The sequence below is a fragment of the Scleropages formosus genome, chromosome 7, assembly GCF_900964775.1.
Source record: "Scleropages formosus chromosome 7, fSclFor1.1, whole genome shotgun sequence".
In the NCBI taxonomy this organism is placed as follows: domain Eukaryota; kingdom Metazoa; phylum Chordata; class Actinopteri; order Osteoglossiformes; family Osteoglossidae; genus Scleropages; species Scleropages formosus.
Genome location: NC_041812.1, coordinates 17384086 through 17409484, shown reverse-complemented (window position 1 = coordinate 17409484; position 25399 = coordinate 17384086). Strand labels below are relative to the sequence as shown.

General features: G+C 43.8%; 2 protein-coding genes across 8 annotated transcripts in view; one reads left to right on the top strand and one right to left on the bottom strand.

Moving 5' to 3' along the window:
* The first annotated feature begins 350 nt into the window (after positions 1–350).
* Positions 351–5924, top strand: LOC108926615 (uncharacterized). The gene is made up of 6 exons (XM_018739409.2): positions 351–575; positions 2626–2733; positions 2857–2996; positions 3120–3216; positions 3932–4056; positions 4869–5924. Exons 1-6 carry the CDS (start codon positions 491–493, stop codon positions 5031–5033), a joined length of 720 nt encoding a protein of 239 aa, XP_018594925.1. The 5' UTR covers positions 351–490; the 3' UTR covers positions 5034–5924.
* Positions 484–25399, bottom strand: part of vps9d1 (VPS9 domain containing 1) — a 36014-nt gene continuing 11098 nt past the window's right edge. For 2 of the 7 annotated variants that reach the window (XM_018739403.2, XM_018739408.2), the window contains 12 exons: positions 25061–25172; positions 19338–19400; positions 18917–18969; positions 18429–18516; positions 17876–17961; positions 17154–17602; positions 16482–16611; positions 15647–15849; positions 15452–15536; positions 12729–12833; positions 12033–12156; positions 8752–11609 (listed from right to left, as the gene is read on the bottom strand). In XM_018739403.2, the coding sequence (XP_018594919.2) occupies positions 12042–12156; positions 12729–12833; positions 15452–15536; positions 15647–15849; positions 16482–16611; positions 17154–17602; positions 17876–17961; positions 18429–18516; positions 18917–18969; positions 19338–19400; positions 25061–25172 (1489 nt within the window). In that variant the 3' untranslated portion in view covers positions 8752–11609; positions 12033–12041. Of the gene's footprint in view, positions 566–8751; positions 11610–12032; positions 12157–12728; positions 12834–15451; positions 15537–15646; positions 15850–16481; positions 16612–17153; positions 17603–17875; positions 17962–18428; positions 18517–18916; positions 18970–19337; positions 19401–25060; positions 25173–25399 lie in introns of those variants that run through there. The other 5 variants (XR_001965485.2, XM_018739405.2, XM_018739407.2 and 2 more) reach the window with 5 other exon arrangements.

Sequence of the window (25399 nt, the reverse complement as noted above, 5' to 3'; positions counted from 1 at the left end):
CCCTTCTTGGCAAACTCCGTTTCTTCATTTTACCCAGAAGCCCTTTTCTCTCATAGCTCCTCTGTTATTGCAGTACATTGTTGCCCGGATTGATTGAAGTTGTGCTTCCCTCATCAATTCATCAGGTCAGCCAGTTTTGTATTATTACAAGACTTTTTCTCAGACTCCCATCTCCATGACAACTTACAGCGTTTGCACATTTAAACAGCAAAGTACCATTTCGGGTAAGTGGGATTCAAACCTGCATCCGTCAGATCAGAAGAGCACAGTCCTCCTCCGCCCCCCCCCCCCCCCGAGGGCGCTGCCCATCCCCGGGTCACGGAGTGTGTCCGAGGCCCAGTGGGCGGGGCCGAGGCACGTGTCACCGAGGGGTGTGTCCGTGGCGTCTGCGCCGCGTTTAAAATTGCGAGCGCGAGATGTCCCGCAGCCCGCGCGCGCACTCCCGACTTTCACGCGCCCGTTCGCTCCGTGTCCTGGACCCCCCGTGGAGATGGCGAACTCGGACAGAGTGGTGCTGGCCCTCGGCGGGGCGGGGGTCGTCGGGTCCGGCGTGGTGAAAGCGCTGCTGGACAGAGGTAAGAAAGAGGGGGTTGGAGGGGGACACCTGGCTGGCTGGAGATCACAGCGCCGCATCGCCTGTGTCATTGGCGAGAGTCGGCGCGCGCATACGCATACACACACACACACACACACACACACACACACACACACACTGTCCTTCATCCAATCCACTTGGACGCACGTGCCCGGTAGCAGCGTGCGAGTGTGAGTCGGTGAACACTGTAAAACAGAGTATAGCGACAAACCGGCACCGAAGCGCTTGCTGAGTGAGACACACAACACACAGCATCCCTGACAGAGGATGAGGATGAGGATGAGCAGCACCGGGCGATGCCGGCGCCTCATGACTCACAAAATCAAGCCGATTGCATCTTGAATCTTGTCACTGCATTTCTCCCAGTTCTCTGGACACCATGATCGTGTCTCGTCGCCCACGCGCGACTTACAGAGAAGGTCCACGGAGTTGTTGGTCGCTCGGGGTGAAACGAGGTCAATACCGGAGCTGTACAGTAACTAATCCACGCAACAGACATACTGTACAATAACCTACATTATAGTAATATAACGCTTGCTGTGGAGTGCATGGTTCATCAGGTAAGATCATGGTATCATATACACTGAGAACGTGGAAAGTGCTGTTCAGAGACAGACTCATAAAAGTAAAAAAAAAAAAAAAAAAAATAATCCTTACATTTTCCTTTTTTCTTCATGCACACTTACAAACAAAATGCATTTGAATGGTCTGTGGTCTCCAGTATAAAAACATACACCGGAGGCTGTTATCGAATGAATGACTCTGATTTTCCAAAGGAGAGTAAGACATACAAAACACAGATATTAATTAAAAAGTTGGAATTACTGCGGATACTGTCTGACTTACCTTCACTGGTCTATTTCTGCGCTACCCCATTGTGATTACTTAAATCCGTCTGTCAAGATGACATCCAGTGAATTTTTTAATGAAGGCAGTTGTTTGCCAGGACGGCACCATACAGGCTTCTTTCAACCCAAAATCGCATCTCACAGAACAATGCTGGGAATTTTACAGTAAATGACACAGTATTTACACAGAATCCATTGACTCTGGGTGCTGCCTATTGACATTTCGTGACGTAATCAACTTAAGTCTTTTACATTTTTATTTGCTGTATTTAAAGTAAAAATGCATTTATTTAAACGTACGTGCCACATGTTCATAACCTTTAAGTCACCCGACGCATTATGGACACAAAATACTGCTCGCTTCAGGGCTTAATAGCTCTAAGTGTAACTAATAACATTGGTGTGCTTTACATGAGCACCGTTGACTCAGAGTAACACACACTACATACTTTTCTGCCTGATCAGAAGGCAGTTTGAGCAAAACAAAGGGATAGGGTGCGCCGGTGATGACCCCGCAACCCCCGTGAGCTGCGGAGACGTGCGTCAGCTCCGTTTTGGCAAAGCGGGGCCTGCCGACGAATTGGTGTCACAGCCAACCTAAACTGGCACGTGAACCGTGGCGTGCGTTTCTTTTATTGTTCCGTTAGGCACGCAGCGGGGGCCTGCGCTGATCCCTGCGGCCGAGACTTTCGTGATTTGCCACGCTTGGCACGGTGGCCAAAACGCCTCGTTAATTGCGGCGTCTGGTTTTATTGACTAACCGAACGCCGCTGACGGTACGCTGGTGCCTAAGAGCGTGGGATGAGTACGGTAAAGACGGTAAGGCAGCAGAGCCATGGGAATAATAATGAGTCCCCCATCCAACAGCTGAAATATGTGACATAATGTGGATGAGATTATTGTAAACTAAGTCTAATTTGGAGGAAGGTATGATTCCGAAACCTTTCGGGATTATTATTATTATTATTTTTTATTTTTTTTGGGTCCGAGTTCATTTGACCGTAATATATCAAGTTCTGAAGGACAAGTTACACTTGATCCCCAAAATCAGACTACTGGTTAAAAATAATTTGGTGTCTATATTGAATAGTGGCTCATGTACACATATCTGTGCCGTAGCATGACAGTATAGTGCATGTAAAGTGTTTTTATTTTTGTTTTCTTAATATAAATTCTATACAGGTTTTAAAGTTGCAGTGATTTCCAGAGACAGCAGCAGGCTGGAGAAACTGAGGGCGTTTGTCTCTCCGTCCACCCGAGACAAGCTGATCACTCTGGTGGGGAACGTTGGTGAGAACGTCTGCCGTCTCAGCACCCCTCCGCATCGCACCGCTGCTGGCGGTTTTTTCTACGTTAATTTTTCTTGTGACCGATAAAATCGCTTCGCTGCACCGTCTCCCGCTCCATCCTCAGGCTCAGAGGAGGGGGCAGAGGAAGCCAAGCAGGCCCTGCTGAAGGCAGCAGGGAAGGTGACGGATGTGGTGTCCTCTCTGGGGTTCAGCTGGTGGCAGGGTGGGCCGCCCCACACGCAGCCCCTCAAGGAGCTGGTCTGGGTGAGTCCATCGCCCTCCCTGTTCACCTGCCGTGTCGCCAGCTAATTGATGCCGTGCCTGCTTTGCTCCGTGTTATTCCGCACCATCGTTTACCTCATCTCCAGCTCTTTGTCCTTCTCATAGGTTCTGGAGACCCTCTTGTTAAGCACTTTTGTATCCTGGAAAGTGTTTTTCCCCTTGGTGAGAGACAACCCCCGCTGCACCTACACATTCGTAACAGGTGAGTTTATGCGGCTGTTTGACACATGGAACACAGAAAAAAGATTCGTATATACATGCTTTAATTAGACTCTCATAAATACTATATTATTTACTATACTATATACTATGCTCTACCATTACACTATATGGGTGTAGGAGGTAGCTCTGTGGCTAGAGATGCTGCTTTGCACTCAAAGGATGCAGGTTTGAGTCCTACCTCTTGCCATAGTACCCATCAGCACAGTACTTGCCCTAAATTGCTCCAGTAAAATTTACCCAACTTCATAAACGCACACACACGCACTATCTGAAGCCGCTTGTCCCGAGGGGGGTCGTGACAAACCGGAGCCTAACCCGGCAACACAGGGCACAAGGCTGGAGGTGGAGGGGACACACCCAGGATGGGACGCCAGTCCATCTCAAGGCACCCCAAGCAGAACTCGAACCCCAGACCCGCCAAAGAGCAGGACCCAGCCAAACCTACCCTGCCACCATGCCCCCCCGACTTCATAAACCTGTAAATCATTATTACTAGCTTAACATTGCTAGCTGCTTTAGAGAAAAGTGTCAGATAAATAAATATGCCAAAATCCATGTAAGTATGGATGTACAGTGTATATATGGACACATTTATGCCAGTCAGTGAGAGGACCAGTAATTAAAGAGGTTGTGTGTCGGGACACTGCGCTGCTCGCAGTGGACGTTACTGTGCAGTGATGAGTGCTTTTCCGCAGGGGGCGCCGGTGAGAAGGTACTGATGCCAGGAACGGGATTCCTAACAGTGGGTGCGGCCAGCGCCCTGGCATTCTGCCAAGTACTACGGGAGGAGTACCCAGATGTGCCCTGCAAACTCAATCAGGTGCACCATTTGTCCATTTTCACATGAACCCCCACCACCACCACCACCACCACTCACAGGTCCAGCAGTTTCCTGGTTCTGGAGAACCATAGTTTACATCCAACCATAAGGGCACTTATATAGAATAGCTCTTGGACCCAAACCCTGGTTGGACTCTCTCTTTCACTGGCTCTACCAATCAAGCAATGAAGATGTGAGTGAGTGAAAATCACACACACACACACACACACACACACACACACATTTTGCAGTAAAGCCATCTACCAGTCAAACACATTGCACTCTATCAACGCTGTGGGAAAAAAATGATTACATCAATGTATCAGTTATGACAGGTATCTCTAACCAGTGCAGTTTGCCAATCAGTAACTGGCTTTATAAGCAGTTTTCCTTGGCTTTGCCACTATCTATAATTACTATATTTTATTACCTACTGTAATTATCACACTGGAATCCAGATATGGGGAGACAATATCTGATTTGTTTTAAGGGTAAAACAACAAAGGCCTCTGATGCAATATTGCTGATGATCATAAATTATGAACAGTATGTTAAGTACCTATTATAAATTACAGTGACATGTTAAATATAATAATGTACAATCTGAGATTTATGTTATACTGAGTCAGAGCTGTTTGTCAGATCTTGTTATGTGAGATGTCAGCTTAGAGGTATGGCCATTACACACAGCGTTTAAGTACTGTGATCTGGTGTGAAAAAGTGCATGATTTAAAAAAAAAAAAAAAAAAGCTGTGTTTTGTCAGTTGTTGCAAAGCTGTGCAAAAACCATGAATCCACTTTTTTCTTCTTAGCTGAAGATCAACTCAGGCGTGGCCCCCCCAGAGCGCATGGCTCCTGGCTACCTAAACCACCTGGACCTGGGGGAGGCAGTGGCTGCGCTAGTTGAGCGGACCAACGAATCTCACAAAATCTTCTCCATCAATGGCCCAGATGACCTCAAAACCTTCCTCCAGTAGGGAAGAGTGAGGGTGAAACCCGTTCATCTACCCCCACCTCATCCCAATGGACCCCTCAGTCACCACCCTGGATGACAGCACATATAACCCCCCTGTGAGCATCTTCAACATCCCCATCCTGTAGAGCAACTTACAACTACATCAGTGTCTTTTGGAAAGTTACAGCTCTTTTCTCTGCTACATTTAGCCAAACCTGCAATAAATCACTTTAAGTGCAAACTACTTTAACCAAAATCCGACTGCTAATAGACTACTAGAATTTGAATTCTATTGCATCGCAACATCCAGAAATTGTCGTTTCAAACATTTACATGTATGCATTTAGCGGACGCTTTCCTCCGGCATGATGTACAACGTAGAGTTTGCAGAAGCGCGTTCCACAACGTGCTAAATAGTTGAAGTATCTGAACATTAAACAGTCCGAATGGAACGTTTCATCCTGGGAAAATATTAACGTTCGTGGCATTTGCTTGGGATCATGTTTGTACATCACTGTGTGTTCATCTCCTGAATAATGGTCCAGAATGGCTGCGCAAACTAAATGTCACTCAGTATATATTTCATAAAACGCACTCAGATACGATCCTACCGTTACTCAGAAACGTCCAAGAGGTGTTCCGAGACACATTTTCAACCTCCTTGTAATCACTATCTGAGCTCCTCCTAATCCAGTATCCAGGCTGCCAAATACAAAAGCACGTCCTTTGTCTTCATATCCCAGTACGGTTCATCGGCACCAGCAACCGTCATTTGGATGCATGTTACTTGTGTCCTGCATGTTTCAATAAACTGTGTTTTTAAAGAAAGACTTTGACTGTTCAATGACTCTTCATTCATTAAACAATATCGCCTGCACACTCAGAAAACCTTTGAGTAAAACCGAATACTCAAAGTACCCTGCAACGGGTACCTTACTGAGCACTTCTGCCTTCGGACCTAAAGGTTGCAGGTTCACATCCCACCTCCAGGCGTAGTACCCTTGAGAAAGGTACTCATCCTAAATTGCTCCAGTAAAAAAATTACCCAACTGTATAAATGGGTAAATGTTTGTAAGTAGATTAATTCATTATAAGTTTCTTTGGAGTAAAGCGTCAGCTAAATGAATACTCTAAGTATATATCCAGGCTGTGCCTGGCCCAGCACCGTTTCTTGGATAGGCTCTGGGCTTGACAAGTCACTATCAACGGTGAGTGAATAAGCAATGGGTAAGAACTGCTCCGTAAAAGTGAGGCTATCAGCGGTGTGCTGGATAGGGGTACTTGGGTAAGCCGCATAAATCAAAACTCACACTGATGCCTGAACCTCAGACAGGCTGGAGGGCGGAGGCCCTTTTCGTAGCATAGCGTGACTCTCGGTGAGCACAATCTGCCCCCCTTTCTTCTAGCTCTGGGTCCAATTATACAGGACAGCAGAAACTCTGAATGAACAAGGCCAGTGGGGTGGAGTGGGGGCGGGGGGCTGATCGCAGAATACAAGGAAGGGAAAATATTTTCCTTTTGTTTATTGTCACGGTTAGTTTCGTACATGCTTGGCTGCACAGGCCGTGCATTTGTCATGCGAGAAGGCAGTCGAAACCACTGCGTGTCAAGAGCGGGGAGGGACAGTTGTCGCATCCCAGGGGGTCTGCCTCGGAGCATAAGTCATTCCTCGTTTCCATGGGACCGTGCCGATCGTTGCCTACCTAGTAGAATGAGCCGCACGGACACGGTATCGCGAACTGCCACATCAGCTTCTGTTACTCGCACCGCAGAGACTTACGTTTATCCATTTAGCCGAATCAGCTCGCAACGTTAAGTTACTTACAACTATTTACTCCTTTGTGCAACTGGGTAATATCTGTGATTCGAAAACAGACAAAAGCAAGAGCTAAAAGTTCTGGTTTTACTATGCTTGGTCTGGAAGTTTGATGCGAGTGGAAGGGTACATTATCTCCACTGAAATCACTTTATTCCCCCTATATCAAGCAAATCCCGTTCGGAAAAGTACTTTTCGTAGTAAAATAGTACTATCGCACAAGTAAAAGTAAGTAAAAAGAGAAGAGGAATGTGTCGAAAGAGGAGGAGGAGGAGGAGGAGACACGCCAGTTTCTGGTCAACCAGATGGTGTAAAGTCCATGTCAATGAGGTATGTACAGATGTCCATTTATGAAGGTCGCTCCAGTTAGGTCTTTTTTTCTTCCAAAACACACTGTAGAAGCAGCACAGCCATAAATACAGAACCGTAAGTCGTGTCTGGACGAGCGAAAGTTCGAGCAGATAAGCGGACGTGGCCTCCCCTTCTGTGTCTCATTAAAAGTTGGAATGACCCTGCTGTCTCCAGAAAACGGAAATCACTTTATTTTAAAACACGGACGGAAGGGAAATAAATATGCGCATTCTGCACAACTATATATTTTCTCCTCTGTTTAAATTAGGAGTGAGCTCGCCAAGTAACGTCTTGTGTCGACCGCTTAGAAACGCGCTGAGCGCTAACAGTCACGGAGAGGCACGGAACAGCCAGGGCCGGAGAGGAGACGGCGAAAGCTCATGTGTGAAAGCAAGAGGAGAGTCTGTGTGTGGTCCCACAGCCCGACTGACCCACGCAGGAGATATGAGGTATAACCCGGCTCAAGGGGAAAAAGGTGCCGCGTGAGAAGGGAAAGTAGACAAAGCAGAGGAGAGGCGGCGCAAAGACTCAATGAAAAGACGTATTCTTCCGGAGAACACCAACCCCCGACCCTGACGCACACCCAGGATACTGGACCATGTTTAAAGCATTCAATGTCCTGAGCATCAAGACGTTCTCTTCACGTCAGCCATGCAGAAGGCCACACCCAAACCACACACACACAAACTGCTGGAAAATGCCCACGGAGCGTTGCGGTCTAATCACCGATGTAGGTGGTGTGTGGCTAAGCGTCCCCAGTCTGTCCAGAAGGCTGTGCAAAGCAAAGCTGGGAACAGGCACCAAGTACCCTGATTACATGGAAACTACGAGGAGGAATAAGAATACCACAAAAACAAAAGTAAACCCAACTCCCTTTCCCTCCACGCTCTGTAATATTGCCAGCTGAGGATGTGGTGTCGGGGCCACAGGACCCAAATGACAGAACTGGTGCAAATCTCAGTAGCGCCCTTACATCCAAAATATAAAAAAATTTTGCAATTAATTCATGAAGTGGACTGTAAGATATTTGAAGAAGCACATGCAATGGGGAGCACTGAAGACACAAAAGCCCTCAACAGTAGAAGGGGGAAGGAAGCGTCCTGGGAGACGACCGCTGCTGATCCTGAGTGGCGTGTTATTTCCTCTGTCCCAGATCTGGTAAAAACCTTCATCTCCAGACAAAGGCAGGAGCTGTTAGGACTGACAAACAATACTAAATAATTGTCTGCATCACAAAATGAACTTATTTAGAGTATAGCAAAGCTTACAATGTTATACATGCATTTACCCAGTTCTCCATCTGCATCCTTCCATTGATATAAAACCTGGTATTCCTTAGCCACAAATCACCTTTAACCACAATGCCACCTGGAGTTGCACACATTAACCAACCTTCTCCCTCTCATACACCCTCACGGAGACAAGTAGTGTGAAGACACGGGCAGTCAGACACACGAGAATGTTTTCCATTTATTGTTTATTCTTTTCAAACTATCATTCAATATACGTGCGTGCTCACATACAAAGTCCCGCTTCCTTCTCAGCAATAAAGGAGAGGAATATTTTAGTTAAAAACAAACACACACAGCTTTCTCACCAAGGAGACAGAGAAGCATTCTTTACAATATATTCACACTGACCAGTGACCCAGCATCCACAGCAGCACAAGGACCAAACCAGGCTTTGGCTTCCATGCTACCGGACAGAGGGAACCACTTTACATCGCTTCCTGTTCTTAAATGCTGTATAATCATCTCTTACAGGTAGAACATTCTACATTATTTCTAAAAAGTCTAAAAAGCAGGCTACAGCACTGTGGTTAAAAAGTATTTCATTAACACACACAGAGGCAAAAAAAAGATATGCCTTAGTGAACTTCAGACCACATAAAATGCATTTAAATATCAAAAATAAAATAAAAAGCTGTCGAATTGAATACATTCGAGTAGTTCATCTTTGCATGCAGAATGCAGTGACATTTTGACATGCAAGCTAACTGCAGATGTTCACGAGAGCTCTAAAAACTGTACCCGTTCCCCCCCAGTCACCAAGACATCAGCTTCACTCACTCTCTGAATATACATCTACCCTTCCTGACAACAGAATCTCTTAAAATGTGCCTGCATACCCTAACTGTTCCACTCACTAAATGATGCTTAAAAAATAATGATCCTGGATGGGTGGAATGCATTTCATTGCAGAACCCATAATGACAAATTTTATTAATTACAAGTCTGTCCTGCAGAAATTAAAAATGTGCACATACAAGACTGCTGGAGGTAAACCCACCATGTGTAGCAACATTTCACAGAAAAAGTACATCAGTTCTATTTAAATCAGAGTGCACATGTAAACACAGTTGTGTACCCCATTTGTTTTCACAATATGGCTGCAACCATTAACATTTTTTCATAATTCTAATACTAAAATGCCAAAACTTGTAAACATAATTCAACTCTTTAGTCAAAAACAAAGATTTTTCTAATTGCACTGCTTTCCAAGACATTGCTCAGTGTGTCTCTAATGTCTTTCAAAAGGCTAAATCTGCTAACAGTGGACTCCATGGACACTTAGCATTGCACAAAACCACACCAAGTGAAGGAAGGGGAGAATTTTATACATCTCCCATAATGTATCAGTGACATCATGTTGTACTCATACCACATTTGCCAAAGTGTGCAGCAAGAAGAGGACCGTAATCAGTTATGTGCAATGCCGATACCTGCAAAGAAAAAAAAAAAACAAAAAAAAAAAAAACCCCTCATCATCACAGGACAGAAAAGGAGCCTTTTCAGCGCATACAGTGCAAAGTGGGTCAACACAGTCCCCCTTTCTGCTCCTTGCTTTGCAGTGAATTGTTGCAGTGGGGGGGGTCATTTTGGTTAAGCACAAAAACAAATCCATTCCTCTGACACTTCAAGACACTTTCTCTCTTGCTTGCACATTCAAATGCCATCAGCAGAAAATGCAGAGCTTTCTCACACACACACACACACACACACACACACACACACACACACAGGAAAAAAACCCATTGGTTACTTGCCCCACTATACAAACTTTACCATTTTAACTTAAACGTAAAACAAAATTTTTTACACATTTTCAAAGCATCAAACTGATTATCAACAAGACCCTTACAGCTTTACAAAACTCATATACCATATCATATACCAATATACTAATAAATACGTATAACAAATCCTTTCCTTTCTTACATCTGAGTATTGATATCAGTAGAATCAGAAGCTGAGAGAGCACTAATAGCAGTAGTGGTATTAAAAACAACAATACAACTCTTAACTACACTGGCCATTTATTTCCGCAAACAATACTAATCACTTTAAAGCTTTATGAACTTTGATATCAAAGTCCTGTTGGAGAAGAGCGAGACTTGAAAGGGAGGAGGAGAGGAAAGGAGAAAAAAAAAAAAAAAGGACTTGTCTGATAAGGATTCCCAGGGAAAGAACAGTAGAACGGGCTGTCATAGGTGGGCCATTTCATTCCTGTAGCTGAACACATCATTTTAATATAAAAACATGGAAAGACTGAAAATGGCTGTGTCCTCCACAGTTGAGTGGCGATGTCTGTACTGGTGACCAGTTCTCTCACAGTGACTGGCTTTTCTGGACTGATCTAACAACACAGGACCTACACTGAGAAAGCCGATGACAGCTGTGCAAAACTGTACCTGGCAGCGAGAGCGCAGTGTGCTGAAGGACAGTTGTCAGACAAGATTTAGCAGTTATGTGTCTTGCAAGTAACCACAGGGTGCAGGATGTGAGCTTTCAAAAAAGAAGCTGAATCTCTCTGGCCTGGGGGTGAACATGCTCACCCCCCTGTTATGTGAAACATGTCTGCAGACCCCCACTGGCAAGGAGTGGAAACTGGGGTCAGCCGACACGTAGCCACGTCACAGCCGTCTGTCTCGCCCTGCCAAAACTGTGTCACGACATCTGGGAATCTGCACCTACATCTCCATGGGAACAGCCGCACCTGCAGGACCACATACAGACATGCACCCATCATATGCTTGTCACTAACACATAAAATGTGAATACTGTGTGGGGTTGCAATCAGGGAAGGATAAAGCTTTCTGCATGTAAGTGAGACCCATTTTGGCTGAGCTACCCTGCTTAATGTAGCTTAGTCTAGCTCAAATAGGTTTTGAAACACCGCAACCCTGTCTTGGATAAGTGGTTGACAATAGCAAGTGAGTTTTAGTGAGTTTTGCATTAGTCAGCAAAATTTGGAGATAATGATCTAAGAGGAGTAACCTAAACGTGCCCGAGGACGTGTATTGAAGTTTTGCAAAGCCCAGCCCTATTTCACCTGATTGGCAAAGTGCCACCTCTCTCACTGTCACTGGGTTGAGCTCTCCATCATCCCCATGGAAACCCTCTGAATGTGTATTTTCAAAATCCAAACAAACTAGTTTCAGAGAAGAAAAACAGGAAAAGATACAGCCATGGATACAGCAATAGAATTAGCTACAAACAGTATTTGTCCATAAATTAAATAAAATTAAGAACTTACATTGGCCCCTTATGAGATTCAAACAGCTCTAAATATTTTACAAACTTTGTTTTTCAACCATAAGCAGAATTCAGAAACATCAAAGCAATGGAATGTTAAGCGATACCCCAACTGGTATGAATGTGTTTAGATGTATGTTTCAATCTGCCTTTTCTTGTCTTAGAAAAGGACATGCTGAAGGATGTGTGTACGCACATGTGTAGATTTGCAGGTATGTGGGGCAAGAACATGCTGGATTCAGTGATACAACAGTGCTTTACAACATGATAAGGAGGAGACCTGTATCCATGCCATGCAGAATGCCACACAATATCATACCTTCAGCAGTCAGGTGAAAGTAGCACTTTGCTGCTGCAGAACTCCTCCAGAGTGCAGAGACTCCACATAGGTCAGAGCACTCTGCAGAGAGGTCAAACAGTACCCCTCCTCTCCAATAAGGTACCTAGGAGAAAAAAAGCACAGGGTGTCAAAGGCTTCCTTTGGAATTGGGGGTCAGAAGTGGGGAAGAAGGGGGATCTGTCTGTCTCTGCGTGACTGGTAGGAGACATGGAAGTGGACCTTTGGGTGACCCCCTGGCTAATCACAGCAAGACGTGGAACTGCAGCCAAATCTGTGTCAGTGAGTGCATATTTACAAAGAGGGACATAGAAGAGCGGGGGGAGGAAGGCAGGAGTGAGCGCCACCCCTCTTGTCATTCTACTTTCCAAAACCGCCAAGCAGCATAAACATCAAGAAGAATTTTATTCTCATTTTTATAGGAGAGCGAAAAACCCAAAAGTCCAAAATTCCACTATCACTGCCAGTATAACTGGCTTATAAAAAGTGGTGTTTTTCCTGAGATAAACATACATCTGGGGTGCGGTTGCTAGAAGCACGCAAGGAGATGTGGTTGGGACGGAGCAATGCGCTGGACTTAGGTGGGAGTAACAGCGGCACTACCAACACCAAAATCTGCGAGAAGCAGGGCTCAGAGGAAGAAAAACAAACACACAGTTAAAAGTGATAGTCACTTACCCCTCATGTATAAACTCTTCCAGGGCAGCGCACTCAGAGACAAGCTGTGGCTGTTCAGTGTGCAATGCGACATACGAAAGGATAGGGAGCAGGTCATCAGCCCCGCTGAGATACAAAGGAACAAGTTAACAGGTTAATACAGATTATCATCTGGGTGGACAACAAGAGTCCAGCAAACGAGTCATACCCTCACAGACAGTGAGTAATACCCATGAAATTCTGAAACTCAAATAACCAAAACCCAAATTCTTTAAAAACAAAGAAACAAAAACCTATGTTTAATAAACAAAATGGCATGGTTAGAGAAGTAGCACCATGACTATTTTAATCTATGGCTCAAACTAAAACAACGGAACCGCTGAACATTAACATCACAAGAGGATAAATTCTTCACTAACTTAAGTTTAGTTAAAGATCAAGAAAAAAATGAGCACAACAATTTAGAATTGAATACAACTGAATGTGAATCAGATCAAGAAAAAAGGTTGAAGATCTCAAAGGCACACCACCACCTCTCACTTGTTAATGAGAATCTGCAACAAGAAACAAGACTGTTGATGGAGGGGGGAAACATTTCAATCCAGCTTGCACTGATGGAGTCACTCATTTTCCTCACACCCACAAATCACTGGCTTGGAATCATGTTGATGCCAAAACATAACCATCTATAAATATTCAAAGTCAGCTCTGGTTAATGCAAACATACAATTACTCAGGGTGCCTACAAAAGTTCTCTCTTAATTGGATTAGGAGAGAGAGAGACTGGTGGGGCAAAAGAAGAAGACAGCAGGGCAAAGTATAGGGGCTAGCCTGAGATGGAGGGGTAACAGCTCAGACACAAAAATCATAGAGAAGACAAAGGCTCTTCACTCAGGAGGGGAGCACAAAAAAAAAAAAAGTGGGATAAGGCAATGATTAGGAGGAGGAATGATCTCATCTGTGTGCTCCAGATGCAGAATGACGTGAACGAAACCAGGAACACAGTATCAGTTCCTGGGAATATGATACCTACATTTACATCTATTTATTTATCAGACACTTCTCTCCAAAGCGACTTCCAATGAACTCTATGTAGTGTTATCAGCCCACACACCCTATTCACCAAGGTGACTTACACTGCTAGATACACTACTTCCACTGATGTATGGATGAGTGACCCAGCGTAACACACTCTCTCTGTCACTCACACACCAGATACATATTCTACCTACATACATATTTACAAAACTGGGCAAATACACAGGTTTGTTACTCAGAATTTACAAATGACATTGAAAAGTAAGGTCAAGTCTGTCTTTATAATCAATGTTAACACTGAGGGGTGAAAAATTGGCCATACAACTACACAAATAGGAAAGCAGGTGGTATAGTCGTCAGCCATCACACTAAATGAAGGACCTGGGTTCAGAAACTGCTCCAACAGTAGTGCCACTAGTCAAGGTACCTACTCTGACTTCATACAATAAAAGTTACCCTGTTGTATAAATGGGTACGTTGGCATAAGTAGCTTAACACTTCAAGTCACTTCGGACAGTCTCAGCTAAAATAAATAAAAATAAACGTGAACTTGGGATAAACGGATGAATAAGCCTAAATTGTGATGGAAAACTGATACTGTATTTGCTTGGGAGATGTAACAGCTTTCAGTTGCCATTTCTACCTGCAAAAACTGCTTTACACCCACCTTGTACTTATTTACTGCATTCACTAGGTAGCTCAACTCCATGCAAAATAGTTGTGATCAGAACAAAAATGTACACAAAACAGCTGATGCTGATTTTATATACATGATGAAGATGCAGTAAAGCTGGAATATCAGAGATTAGGCAGGAAAGGCATACAGCAACCTGGAGCCACACTGAGCAAAAACTGACCATCAATTCCATGCTCACAATTGTATTTTCATTCCTAACTGATCCTAATCTTCATCACCACTCCCATTTTCCTGCCAACGCCCTAGAATGTCAGCACACTAAACCCTCTAAATCCACCTCAGTGCTCTTTGGGTTGCTCATCTCAGATTTCTCACTAAAGGCCTTCATCATCCGCCTACTCGTCTCCCATTAGTTCCATCACATCCCCATTCGCCTCTGTGCCAGATAAGGCTTCCTTGGCTGCAGCTTCTAACATCTTAGGCAATCACGCAGTTCCAAAAAACCAGATCGGATAGGCACCACTCCCAGCTCCCCTCCCGTATCTGTCTGGAGTCCTCCCGGGAGCAATTCTACCCCCTGCAGTTCCAGGGCGGCAAAGCTGCAGCTGAGGTGATCTGTCCTGACAGCCAAGGCGCCTGGACTGACAGTAGGGGGCATTGGGTTGAGGCGGGACCCCTGCTGCTTCTTGCCAAATGCAAGCCTAATTCAGTCTGACACATGGAGACCACAGAGACGACTGTTCCTCCACCCTAACGGAGGCCCTCTAAGGTCATCCATTACTGTATTAATACCCCACAGAGAAGCCAAAAGGTGACATGTATGGCAGCACGTAGCATAGTATTTAAAGCTAAAACTTCTGGACCGGAAAGACTCAGGTTTGAATCCCACCTTGTTCTTTAGTGGCCTTGAGTAAGGTACTGACCCTGAATTGCTGCAGTGAAAACTACCAAGCTCTATAAAAGGGTAAATCACTCCAAGTAACTTAACACTGTAAGTCACTTTGAAGAAATGCATGTCTGTGCTGACCTGACTGTGCCACATGAACAGGCTGAGGTCACTGGGACTCACATGGCAGCCGTTCTGGGTGGGGCGTCTGGTTCTTGGAGGCTGCTGTACTCCTCGGCGCATGCACAGATGAGCCGTAGCGTCCGCACTGCAACAACAGAGCACTTACTACAGGAATTACACATGCAGAAGGGACACCACAGACACACAAATAACACTGACACAGAAGTGTTACGTAGCTTGTGGTTTAGGGCTCACCAATGCAGTCCAGTTTCCTCTGTGGACAGAGTTCTTTGCAAATGAGCCGCAGCTCCACCACTGCTGACTCGTATGGGTAGCCACGATGCACTGGGGTCTCCTTGGGAAACAGTTTTGAAGCTACACCAAGCTCGCTGGGAGTGGCATTTCTGAACAGCTTCACGCTTGTCTCGAAGGACAACTCTCTCCCCCTGTGAACCTTCCTAGAGCACAAGAGGTACATGGACACAAGAACATGTCAGGGGTAGGGTATGAGTGTCATGTTTTTAAAAGACAAGCAGTCACAAGCAGAAAAAGAAGGGGGGGGGGGGGGGGGGGGAACAAAACTATAAGCGGCTTAAAAACAGGGTTGACAGACAAGCAGGAAGACAAAAGTCTCCGTCTCACAGAATGGCAGCAACACAAGTCTGCAGATTAAAGTCCAGCCTAATGGTTAAAAAAAAAAATAATCAAAATACAGCTTGGCTTTCACCATTATGTACTGGAACTTTGCTGTGTTTTGCTAAAAGGTCTAACTTTTATTTTCAAGCTCTCCCTTTAGTTGTGTAAAAAAAGAAAAAAAAGTTTTGGAATATATGAAATAAAGTTTCAGGACAGACTAACAAGCTCTTGTCAAAGTTATTTGACTTAAGTAAAATATTTTAATTATGGACATTATACTTAGTCGTAAGTACTGAAAGTTTACAAGTATGCAGTGCTGCTGCTGCTGGAATTTATTCTGCACTACTGTGGGTGGCAGAATGGGTGTCAGGGTACACCTGCATTCCGCTGTGAATGTATCCTTCCGAGCTGCACTACGGCATAGCCTTGTGTGAGCCTCGCTCCAGATGAGTACCTGAAAAGTGCCAGCAGGGGGCTCCACAGAGGGGGGAAGAAGGCTTCCTCGAGGCTTGCGACGCACTGGTCCTTGGCAACGGCTGTGTTGAGGCACTCAAAGGACAGCAGGCACAGAGAGGAAAGTTGGTCTGCAACACAGATTCCATGTTAAAAACTGTTCATTAGCACTGCATACACACACGCACAGATAAACACAGTTGTCTTCAGTACAGACACCTGAACTGTATCACATGAAATGTGCATTTTTAACACCTCAAAAGAACTGATCTCTGACTTTCTCCATTTCCTACAATATAGGCTGATGATGGACCAGTCCATGTTATAATGGTACAACTAATGGTACACAAACTAAGCATAGTGAAATGAAGGCACTCAGTGAAAAATAACTGAAGACACGTGAATGATATGTGACTGAATAGTGGGTCTGTGATGGTACAAGAACTAAATAAACAAACAGCTGTGTGTCATTAGAACAGGCCAGAATGCTCAGGAGCAGATAGATTCTTTAAAAACAAATGGAAAAACCAACCTTAACCTGTATTAAAACTAATTTCTTAAAACAGCAGAAGATCCTTTCTTATGTAAATTAAGAAAGCAGACCAGTTACACTATCTGCTGAGAGAATGCAAAAATCGTTATTCAACACACACACACACACACACACACACACCAATGGCATTGTGGATGTCCTTCACGATGCCTGAAAGATGTTCCTTTAATGCACAGTCCTCCAGGTCCAAGATATAGGATTCCATCTCCAGCCTGGGGTTACTCCTGGGGCTCATGTCGAACAGGTTTATGAATTGTTCTAGATCCTCGAAGGAGTCCTCCGTGTCGAGGGTGGGCGTCCCACTGAGAGGGCCCTCTTCCCGGTTGGCATTGTGGTCATGATAGGGGGAGAGGGATGTGGAAAGGCTGCGCGTCAGGCCCACCCATGACTGGGCTGTGGTAGGCTGTGGAAAGCCATGGGACTCGCTTTGCAGGCTGTGCGCACTCAGTGACGATTTCATAAGCACTGGGGAACTAGGGGCGGGACAGCAACTCACTAGGGGGTACAGCCGATCATATATCCTGTATTGCAGCTTCTTCAGCAGTTTTACGACTGGGTGTTCTGGATGGCTAGGGCAGGCATAGAACCAGGTTACAGCAAAACAACAACATTAAAACACTGACACAGCTCCAAGATAACGGTTCTGGTACATGCCATGATCAGCAGAAACATTACAGAGACCACTGCATTGTACTAAATATTTTCTGTCAATGTCTAGACTATTGAAATGTTTACTGTCCAAAACAGATGCAACTGAGCTTTTGTCCTTGGTCCAAAAAAAAAAAAAAGCTTCATTACTAAAACATGGAATACCTAGCCATGTATTTTCATGTAAGCCATACCTGAGCAGGGAGGAAACCAAGCCTGAGACCTGGCTGATGTCATTAGGATTCTTCTTCAACCTGGCCTTCCACAACTTTGGCCAATCCTGTCAAACACAATCAAGGAGTCACTATAGGTCAACCTGATCATCAAAACAAATGACTAAGCAAACCAAAGAGAAAGAACTTTGCCTGGTTTCACTTGGCTCAATCAGGCTGTACAGTTGGCCACCCGCTTATGAACTTAATTGGGGCCGAGCATGGGTTTACTACTTGAAAGATTGTAAGTCAGGGAATAACTGTAGAATGGAGCTATCAGGGAAGCACAAGTTTTATAATTACAGTATCTCAATTTTTCAAATACCCACTAAAAATACTTAATCTATAATAGATAAATAATGAAAAGGAATATGGCAAGAAATGAGCTTGCTTGTTTCACAGAATTGAAAACCATTCAAGAATCAGTCTAGAAGGAATATGGACATGTAATCTAAGTGTACTGAAAAATCAAACAACACTGTCACGGTGAGGAAAGGCTGCTGGGCTCCTGCTGAACTTCAAAAGACAGACTCACATGGTCCTGTTCGTATTCTAGAATGCTGGCATACATGATACGCAGCTCTTGCTCCTCTGGAGTGACTGTGCCTGAAGCAGCGAACCGCCTGTGAATAAACAGCAGTGTCATATCCCTATGCAGTAAACAGGCCTAAACCAAAACGGTCTCATTCTTTCTCTGGTGCAGTACAAGTGCATACAATGCAATTCTCTACAGATCTTTGAGGTTTTTGAACTGTTTTTAGTACTGGTTTGGCCTTTCTATTCAAGTGCCTTGTGGACAGTAGGGTACACGCATGAAGTATAGGCTCATTTGGGATCATTTCATTCCACATGGATGAGCTGATACTAATAAGCCTTCAAACACTGCCAACAATACAGGATATGTTCCCCTGAGGCCATGGTCTCCAGGTCAGCCCTAGTTAAACTGAGATCTGAATGCTCCCAGCCAGCCTGCCCAGATGTCTACTGAATAAAAATACATAGCATTAAAAGTTAAGGTCCTACCTGTTGGCCTCCTCCTGTAGCCTTAGCCTCCTCTCCTCCATCTTCCTTTGGAGCTATGCACGTTAAGGAAATCATCAACATCCAGAACAGCAACACTCTCATCCACAGATACAACCACTGCTTAACCTCATAAATTCTGAAACTTTGACGCTGGAATTTGGAATCCTGATCCATCAAGATATGCAGGGTTTGCAGATTTTTGGGTTATGGAACCTATGAATGAACCCAAGCGAGTTCAGTTTCCAAACAGTGGCCAAATTAAATTAAAAGAAGGGGTAACCCTTCTTTAACAAGGAACGTCTTGTCATCCTCCAGGAGTTACCCTGCTTCCTTCCTACAAAAATACTTCTTACAGCAGCAGAAGATTCACTTAAAGCTTGTCGCAGACACTAAGAAGCATCCACATTGCAAGAAAGGATACTGCATCCTGTCTGGCCTTGGCGATGATAAGATTCTCCATCATTTGCCTCTGAAGGGACAGTGTCTAGATGTGCAAACAATGGGTAAATTCTTACTAGGGCAACAGGGAAAAAAATCATTCAAATGGCTTTAGTCATGTCATACGTATTGCCATGTGTTGTGTGTAGCACTGTCTTCACAAAGTCAACACATCTAATGGGAATAAAGTCACAATGAAACAAGAAAGTGATATTTATCAAACCAATTTGAAAACACAGACCTGGAGACTCAAAGCAAACATTTATTTATAAGTAAAATCCACTACAAACCCTCTCAGCAAAGGATCTCTAACTTCTACCCAGCAAGCCACAGCATCCAAAGCGCACCCTTTTAATCACCCAACCTGTGGAGCAACACATTTTTGATAAACTTGTTTGAAAATAATTATTACAATGTCTTAGGACAACTATTTCATGAAATAAGCTTACCATGTATTACACTAATTAAGATCTTTGTTATACACAAATAAATGCTTTGAAAGACTCAGAATCCAAGGGGATCAAACCACAGTCTCAGTGTTTATTTGCCAATACAGCAGTATCACACTGACCTGAGTGAACAGCGGAAAAATTTGATTAGGTGCAAAAAAATCAATACTATATCAATGGCAGTGCAGCAAGCCTAGCTCTACTGAAAAAACACAACTAAGCGCAGCCTGTGACTGGCATAGAGCACTTATTCTCAGCTGGCATCACCTTTCTAACATTCCAAAACATCATTTCTATTTGAAACAAACAAAACGTAAAAGCCAATCAAGGGAAACATAAAATATAAAAATCACTTGTTAGTACTTGTGACTGATGTTCACTCAGGGGCAGGTATAAGTTAAAGATTTTTGTACTGTCAGAGCAAAAGAATATAAAAGAATTCAAGAAACACGACAAAGACAAGACCTTGTTCCATACCTGTAGCAATCTGTTCATGAATCAAGAGCCGTTTCATATAGGAGCACATGTTATAAGAGCACAATTTCAAACAGGATCACTTTTATATTGGAGCATATAATATATATGCTGTGCTGTCTATGTTAAAGTGACTGGATGCCCATCATAATGCCTCACCCAAATACTAGCTCTGTCAAAACAGAAACAACCCCAAAAAGTGGGTGTTACTGCTCAGCTGTTTTCTCTATTTAGCTACACATTTTTATGAGCATGTTGCTTAGCTGAACCTTTTAATAAGAAGCAATTAAATTTATGCAACCCATTTATACAGGGGGGCAAATGTATTACAACAATTCAGCACATTTGCCTTCCTCAAAAGGTACAAGAAGTACAAAGTAGCAGGACTCAAACAATATTGTTACACTTCCATGCCCAATATGTAAATTTTGATGCTTACTTTCAGGGCTTGGATGCTCTAGGTCTCCAGTAAATCAGCAAAGTTAAGTAAATCCAAGTAACAGTGTAATTTGCATCATGCCATCTGTTATGATCATCTTTGTATTTCCCATCTGACACTCAGTTTTTTTGTAAAATGGATTGTTTACTCTGATTTATATATCACTTTGGAAAAAGCATCTGCCAGATAACATAACATTACATTTATTTACTTAGGAGATGCTTTTCTCCAAAGCGACTTCCAATGAACTCTATTTAGTGTTATCAGCCCACACACCTTATTCACCAAGGTGACTTACACTGCTAGATACACTACTTGCACTGGGTCACTCATCCATACATCAGTGGAACACGCTCTCTCTGTCACTCACACACTATGGGGGAACCTGAACAGCATGTCTTTGGACTGTGGGAGGAAACCCACACAGACATGGGAAGAACATGCAAACTCCACACAGACTGAGCGGGGATCGAACCCATGTCCTCTCACACCACCCAGGTGCTGTGAGACAGAAGTGCCACCGTGCCGCCCACATAAATATACATTAAATAATTTTAAATAAATGTAAAATGTAACAAATTTCCTCTGGTCAGACTCTTTAGTGTTCTAAAATAAAGTGCTATAAACATTCTTAAAGGCAATTAAAAGCACACTTGGTTCTTTTAATACAGCAACTTAAATTCAGAGCAGCACGGTGGCAAAGCAGATTATCCCGAAACAGCAGCACTGTCTCTAATCTGATTCAGTCTGAGGATTATGGACTTTCTCCATAGGTTCACATGAACATCCTCCTACTCCTAGTGCTCTAGTTTCCACCTAATAAAAACTAAGGTCTCCTAATTCACTTTATCTATACTGTATGATAATTCAGTGACCACTCTGGATATTCACCATGAAATAGTCACAAGATACAAACGTTTAAACGAATTCAACTTTCGAAAAGCGTAATGTTGATGACCGTTTTTCTATTTCTGTCAAAAAAAAAAAATGTGTAATTACAAAAAACACAGATTGCAGTAGCAACTGTTCCCATCTTTGTGACCACATTCCAAAACAATTTTGCCCCATCCACCCTTCTCAACCTCAACTCACACTTCAAAGTCAATTTTTTTAGTTAATGTTAATCTAAATTACAAAAAAAAAAAAAAAAAAAACTACTTTGTTATTTCTTTTTAATTGAAAAGGTACAGCTGTTGTAATGGTGATATAGCATAACGACAGCCTCTACATTACTGAGTGCAATTACTTTACAATATCTGTTAGGCTGGCAATGCATGAAAAATTAAAGAAAGTGTGGCTATTATAAAATAGTGGTTATTTTCCACACACACACACACACACACACACACACCAGTTCACACTAATTAAAAAAAAATGAAGCATGCTGGAACCTTAAAATTCACACCAATTTATGTTTTTAACTTTCTAGTCTTTTAATAACCAAGGGCAAGGAAGGTGCACCCAATAGTTACACTTACTATAGATGTATTTAGTTGATTTTTTTTTTTTTTTTTAAAAAAAAAAAAACAAAAAAAAAACCAAAGGCAGCTTACACTGTTACTTTATTTATCCATTTATGCAGCTAGGCATTCTTACCGTACCAATTCAAAGTAAGTACTTTACTTGAGGGAACGACAGTATATGGTGGGGTCTGAAACTAGGCCTTTGAGCTCTAACAACTACACCACTTGCTGTCCCCTTAAATTTGCTTGAACAAATATATTTGTACCCAGTTTGTATTCATCCATAACTCCAATGACTTCCAGCGCTGGTATTTGTCGATCCCCCTAATAACTGACAACCGTTACATGTTCGCTTGACTTACGGGAAACAGCAGCGCCCAGCCATGGCCTGTGAGGGAGGCACTCAGGTACGGAGACCTTGCGATACGTTTACACGTGTAGCCTTTACCTTGCCTACAGGAGGCCCCCAAATGTCTCTATTCACACACTGAGTCATCACACCACAAATCACTCAAAGCTTCCAAGCAAGAGCCTCACTCAGGTGAACCTGTCATCTGAGAGGACTCATGCAGTTATGGATTTTTTTTTTTTTTTTTATGAAAAAAAACCAACGCATGACTTTGTTCATAGTTACAGGCACACGTGACCTGGTGACCTGCAGGTGAAAGCCATCTCGCTCCACTGACGGGCGGGAAGGACTGCTCTCGCGGCAGCGCGTGCGCTACCAGGTCTTCACAGAAAACGCCTTTCTTTCTGCTCACGTTACAGAGAAGAAGTGGTGTCGTCGCATATTAACCGCGTTACACTAACATTTAGAAACCTGATACCTATGACGATTTTTAAAGAAAAAAAAAAAAAACCCATTTGGTAAAAATAAGTATTTTACCACCTTTGAGGTTTATCAACCACGTATTTACCCTCCAGAACCAGCAACACTGAACTATTTTATAGTTTGTGTTCTAGAATTAAATTCAGGGAGGAGAAGTTTAAAAACAAAAAAACAATTTGGGCCCATCTATGAATTATATATATATATATATTAATTTGTATAACACGTTCGACATGGACGGGGCCGCTCGGCGTCGCCACGCGCTATGTCTATGCGGGTGTCTCGCGCCTCGGCTCCACCAAGGTCAGACAAGTAAACAGGGACGAATCCGCGGTTCGTTCGGGTACCTTGAAGAAAGTGCTCACTCTCCTCCAGCAGAGGGGAAGGTCCGCCGCGCCAGACCGTCGGGGAAACAGTCTTTGCATCTGAGAGGTACAGAAGGCGCTTTCCAGCGACTGTCCCATGGCATTTGATTTCCGAGCCTCAAAACCGTCAAATCCTCACGAAAACGATTATTATGCCTACTTACCATTCTCAACAAGTTTAAAAAGTAACGATACTGTCGAACAGAGAATTCTAAGTCATCGTATGAGTACCGCAGGCCTGCCCTAGGCTACTGCTTAGCCTAAGCCTTAGGTGCTGCCCTAAAACTGCACTTTCAAGACGGCTTTGACTGTTGTCTTGCGCTCTGCGTGGCTCCCCACTCCCACAACGCGCGGGGAGGTCGCGCGTATCGATCAGCCGAAGGGCGTTATCGCTTCGTGTGTGGGGAAAAAAACGCGCGAAACGGAGCATCTGATCAATGACGCATAAAGTCCACACCCCATAAGTAGAAAAGTTCTTCAGTACAATCATTATTCATTAGCTGACGCTTAAGGTTATTTACCCATTTATACGGTGGGTTAATTTTACTGGAGCAATTTAGGGTAAGTGCACACTATGTGAGTTATTTAAGAAAAGGGCATTTCACGTATATAAAAGTGGAGTAATCGTGGAAAATAGAACGTAATCGTTTTCACAAAAGACTCACTTGCATGACCATTCAGTTTCTTATGTCTCAGACCTTCCAGGGACAAGTCTTTCAGAGTCCACTGTACCAATGGTTGGCTATTTATCATAGCCATGAATCCCAATCAGTTAAATTCACAACATAATATTAGCATCCTTACAAATCCTCACACATGATGATAAACATAAAGTTCCAGATGAGTCCTTCCTTTCAATTCAGTTTATTTTTATAGGGTGCTCTTTTCTCCAGAGTACTGAAAAAGGTTGTAATGTATAACAAGGTTAGTGAAAATAATGCAAAAGTACAGATATAACACATACAATTACAACAGAGTGAGCCAGCTGGCAACAGTAGAGACAAAAACAAACCAGTTCACAGCCAAAAGACAGAAAAATAAACCTCGGGGAATCCAAGTACCAGTGGCTGCCCACCCTGCCTGGGCATTTTATTGTGGTGGCAGAGGTCTTATGTGGATTTTACTCTCCAAAATACCTGTCAGCAAGCTTAATCTGAATCTCACGCACACACATTGTCTGAACCGCGTGTCCCATACAGGGTTGCAGAGAGCCGGAGCCTAACCCGGCAACACAGGGCATAAGGCCAGAGGGGAAGGGGACACACCCAGGACGGGACGCCAGTCCGCCGCAAGGCACCCCAAGCGGGACTTGAACCCCAGACCCACCGGAGAGCAGGACCCGGTCCAACCCACTGCGCCACCGCGCCCCCGCGCCCCCTAATCTGAATCACGTCTAATTAATTCTCAGATATAAAATATGTAGGAGTTTATAGCTACAAGCTATGCAAGTGGATTCTAATAAGTCACACTATGGTAAAATCTATAAGAACAATAACAGAATAGCACTGATAGATCTGTTTGGCTGACAGTTTTGTTTTCTGCTTAGAATGGCAATGTTACTCAATTTGAGATGCTCTTCTGAATTTGAAATGGCTGAAGATGAATCACTGCATAGTGAGAGCAACTGTTACAGTGTCATGTTGTGACCATGTGGACACAATAAGCTAAGAGAACAAAACAGACTCACCAACGAGGTCTTCTGAGTTGCCTGGCCTGGGGGCAGTCGCGCCAAACGCACTTCGAAATTTGCCTTTAACTTCTGATTCAGACGAGAAGCCTCTTCAATTGGGGTCAGCTCCCTTTTTACAAAAATGTATTTGTAAATGAATACAACCTACAGTACTTTTCACAAGTCTGACACACACACACACACACACACACACACACACACATTGTCTAAACCGCTTGTCCCATACGGGGTCGCGGGGAGCCGGAGCCTAACCTGGCAACACAGGGCGTAAGGCTGGAGGTGGAGGGGACACACCCAGGACGGGACGCCAGTCCGTCGCAAGGCACCCCAAGCAGG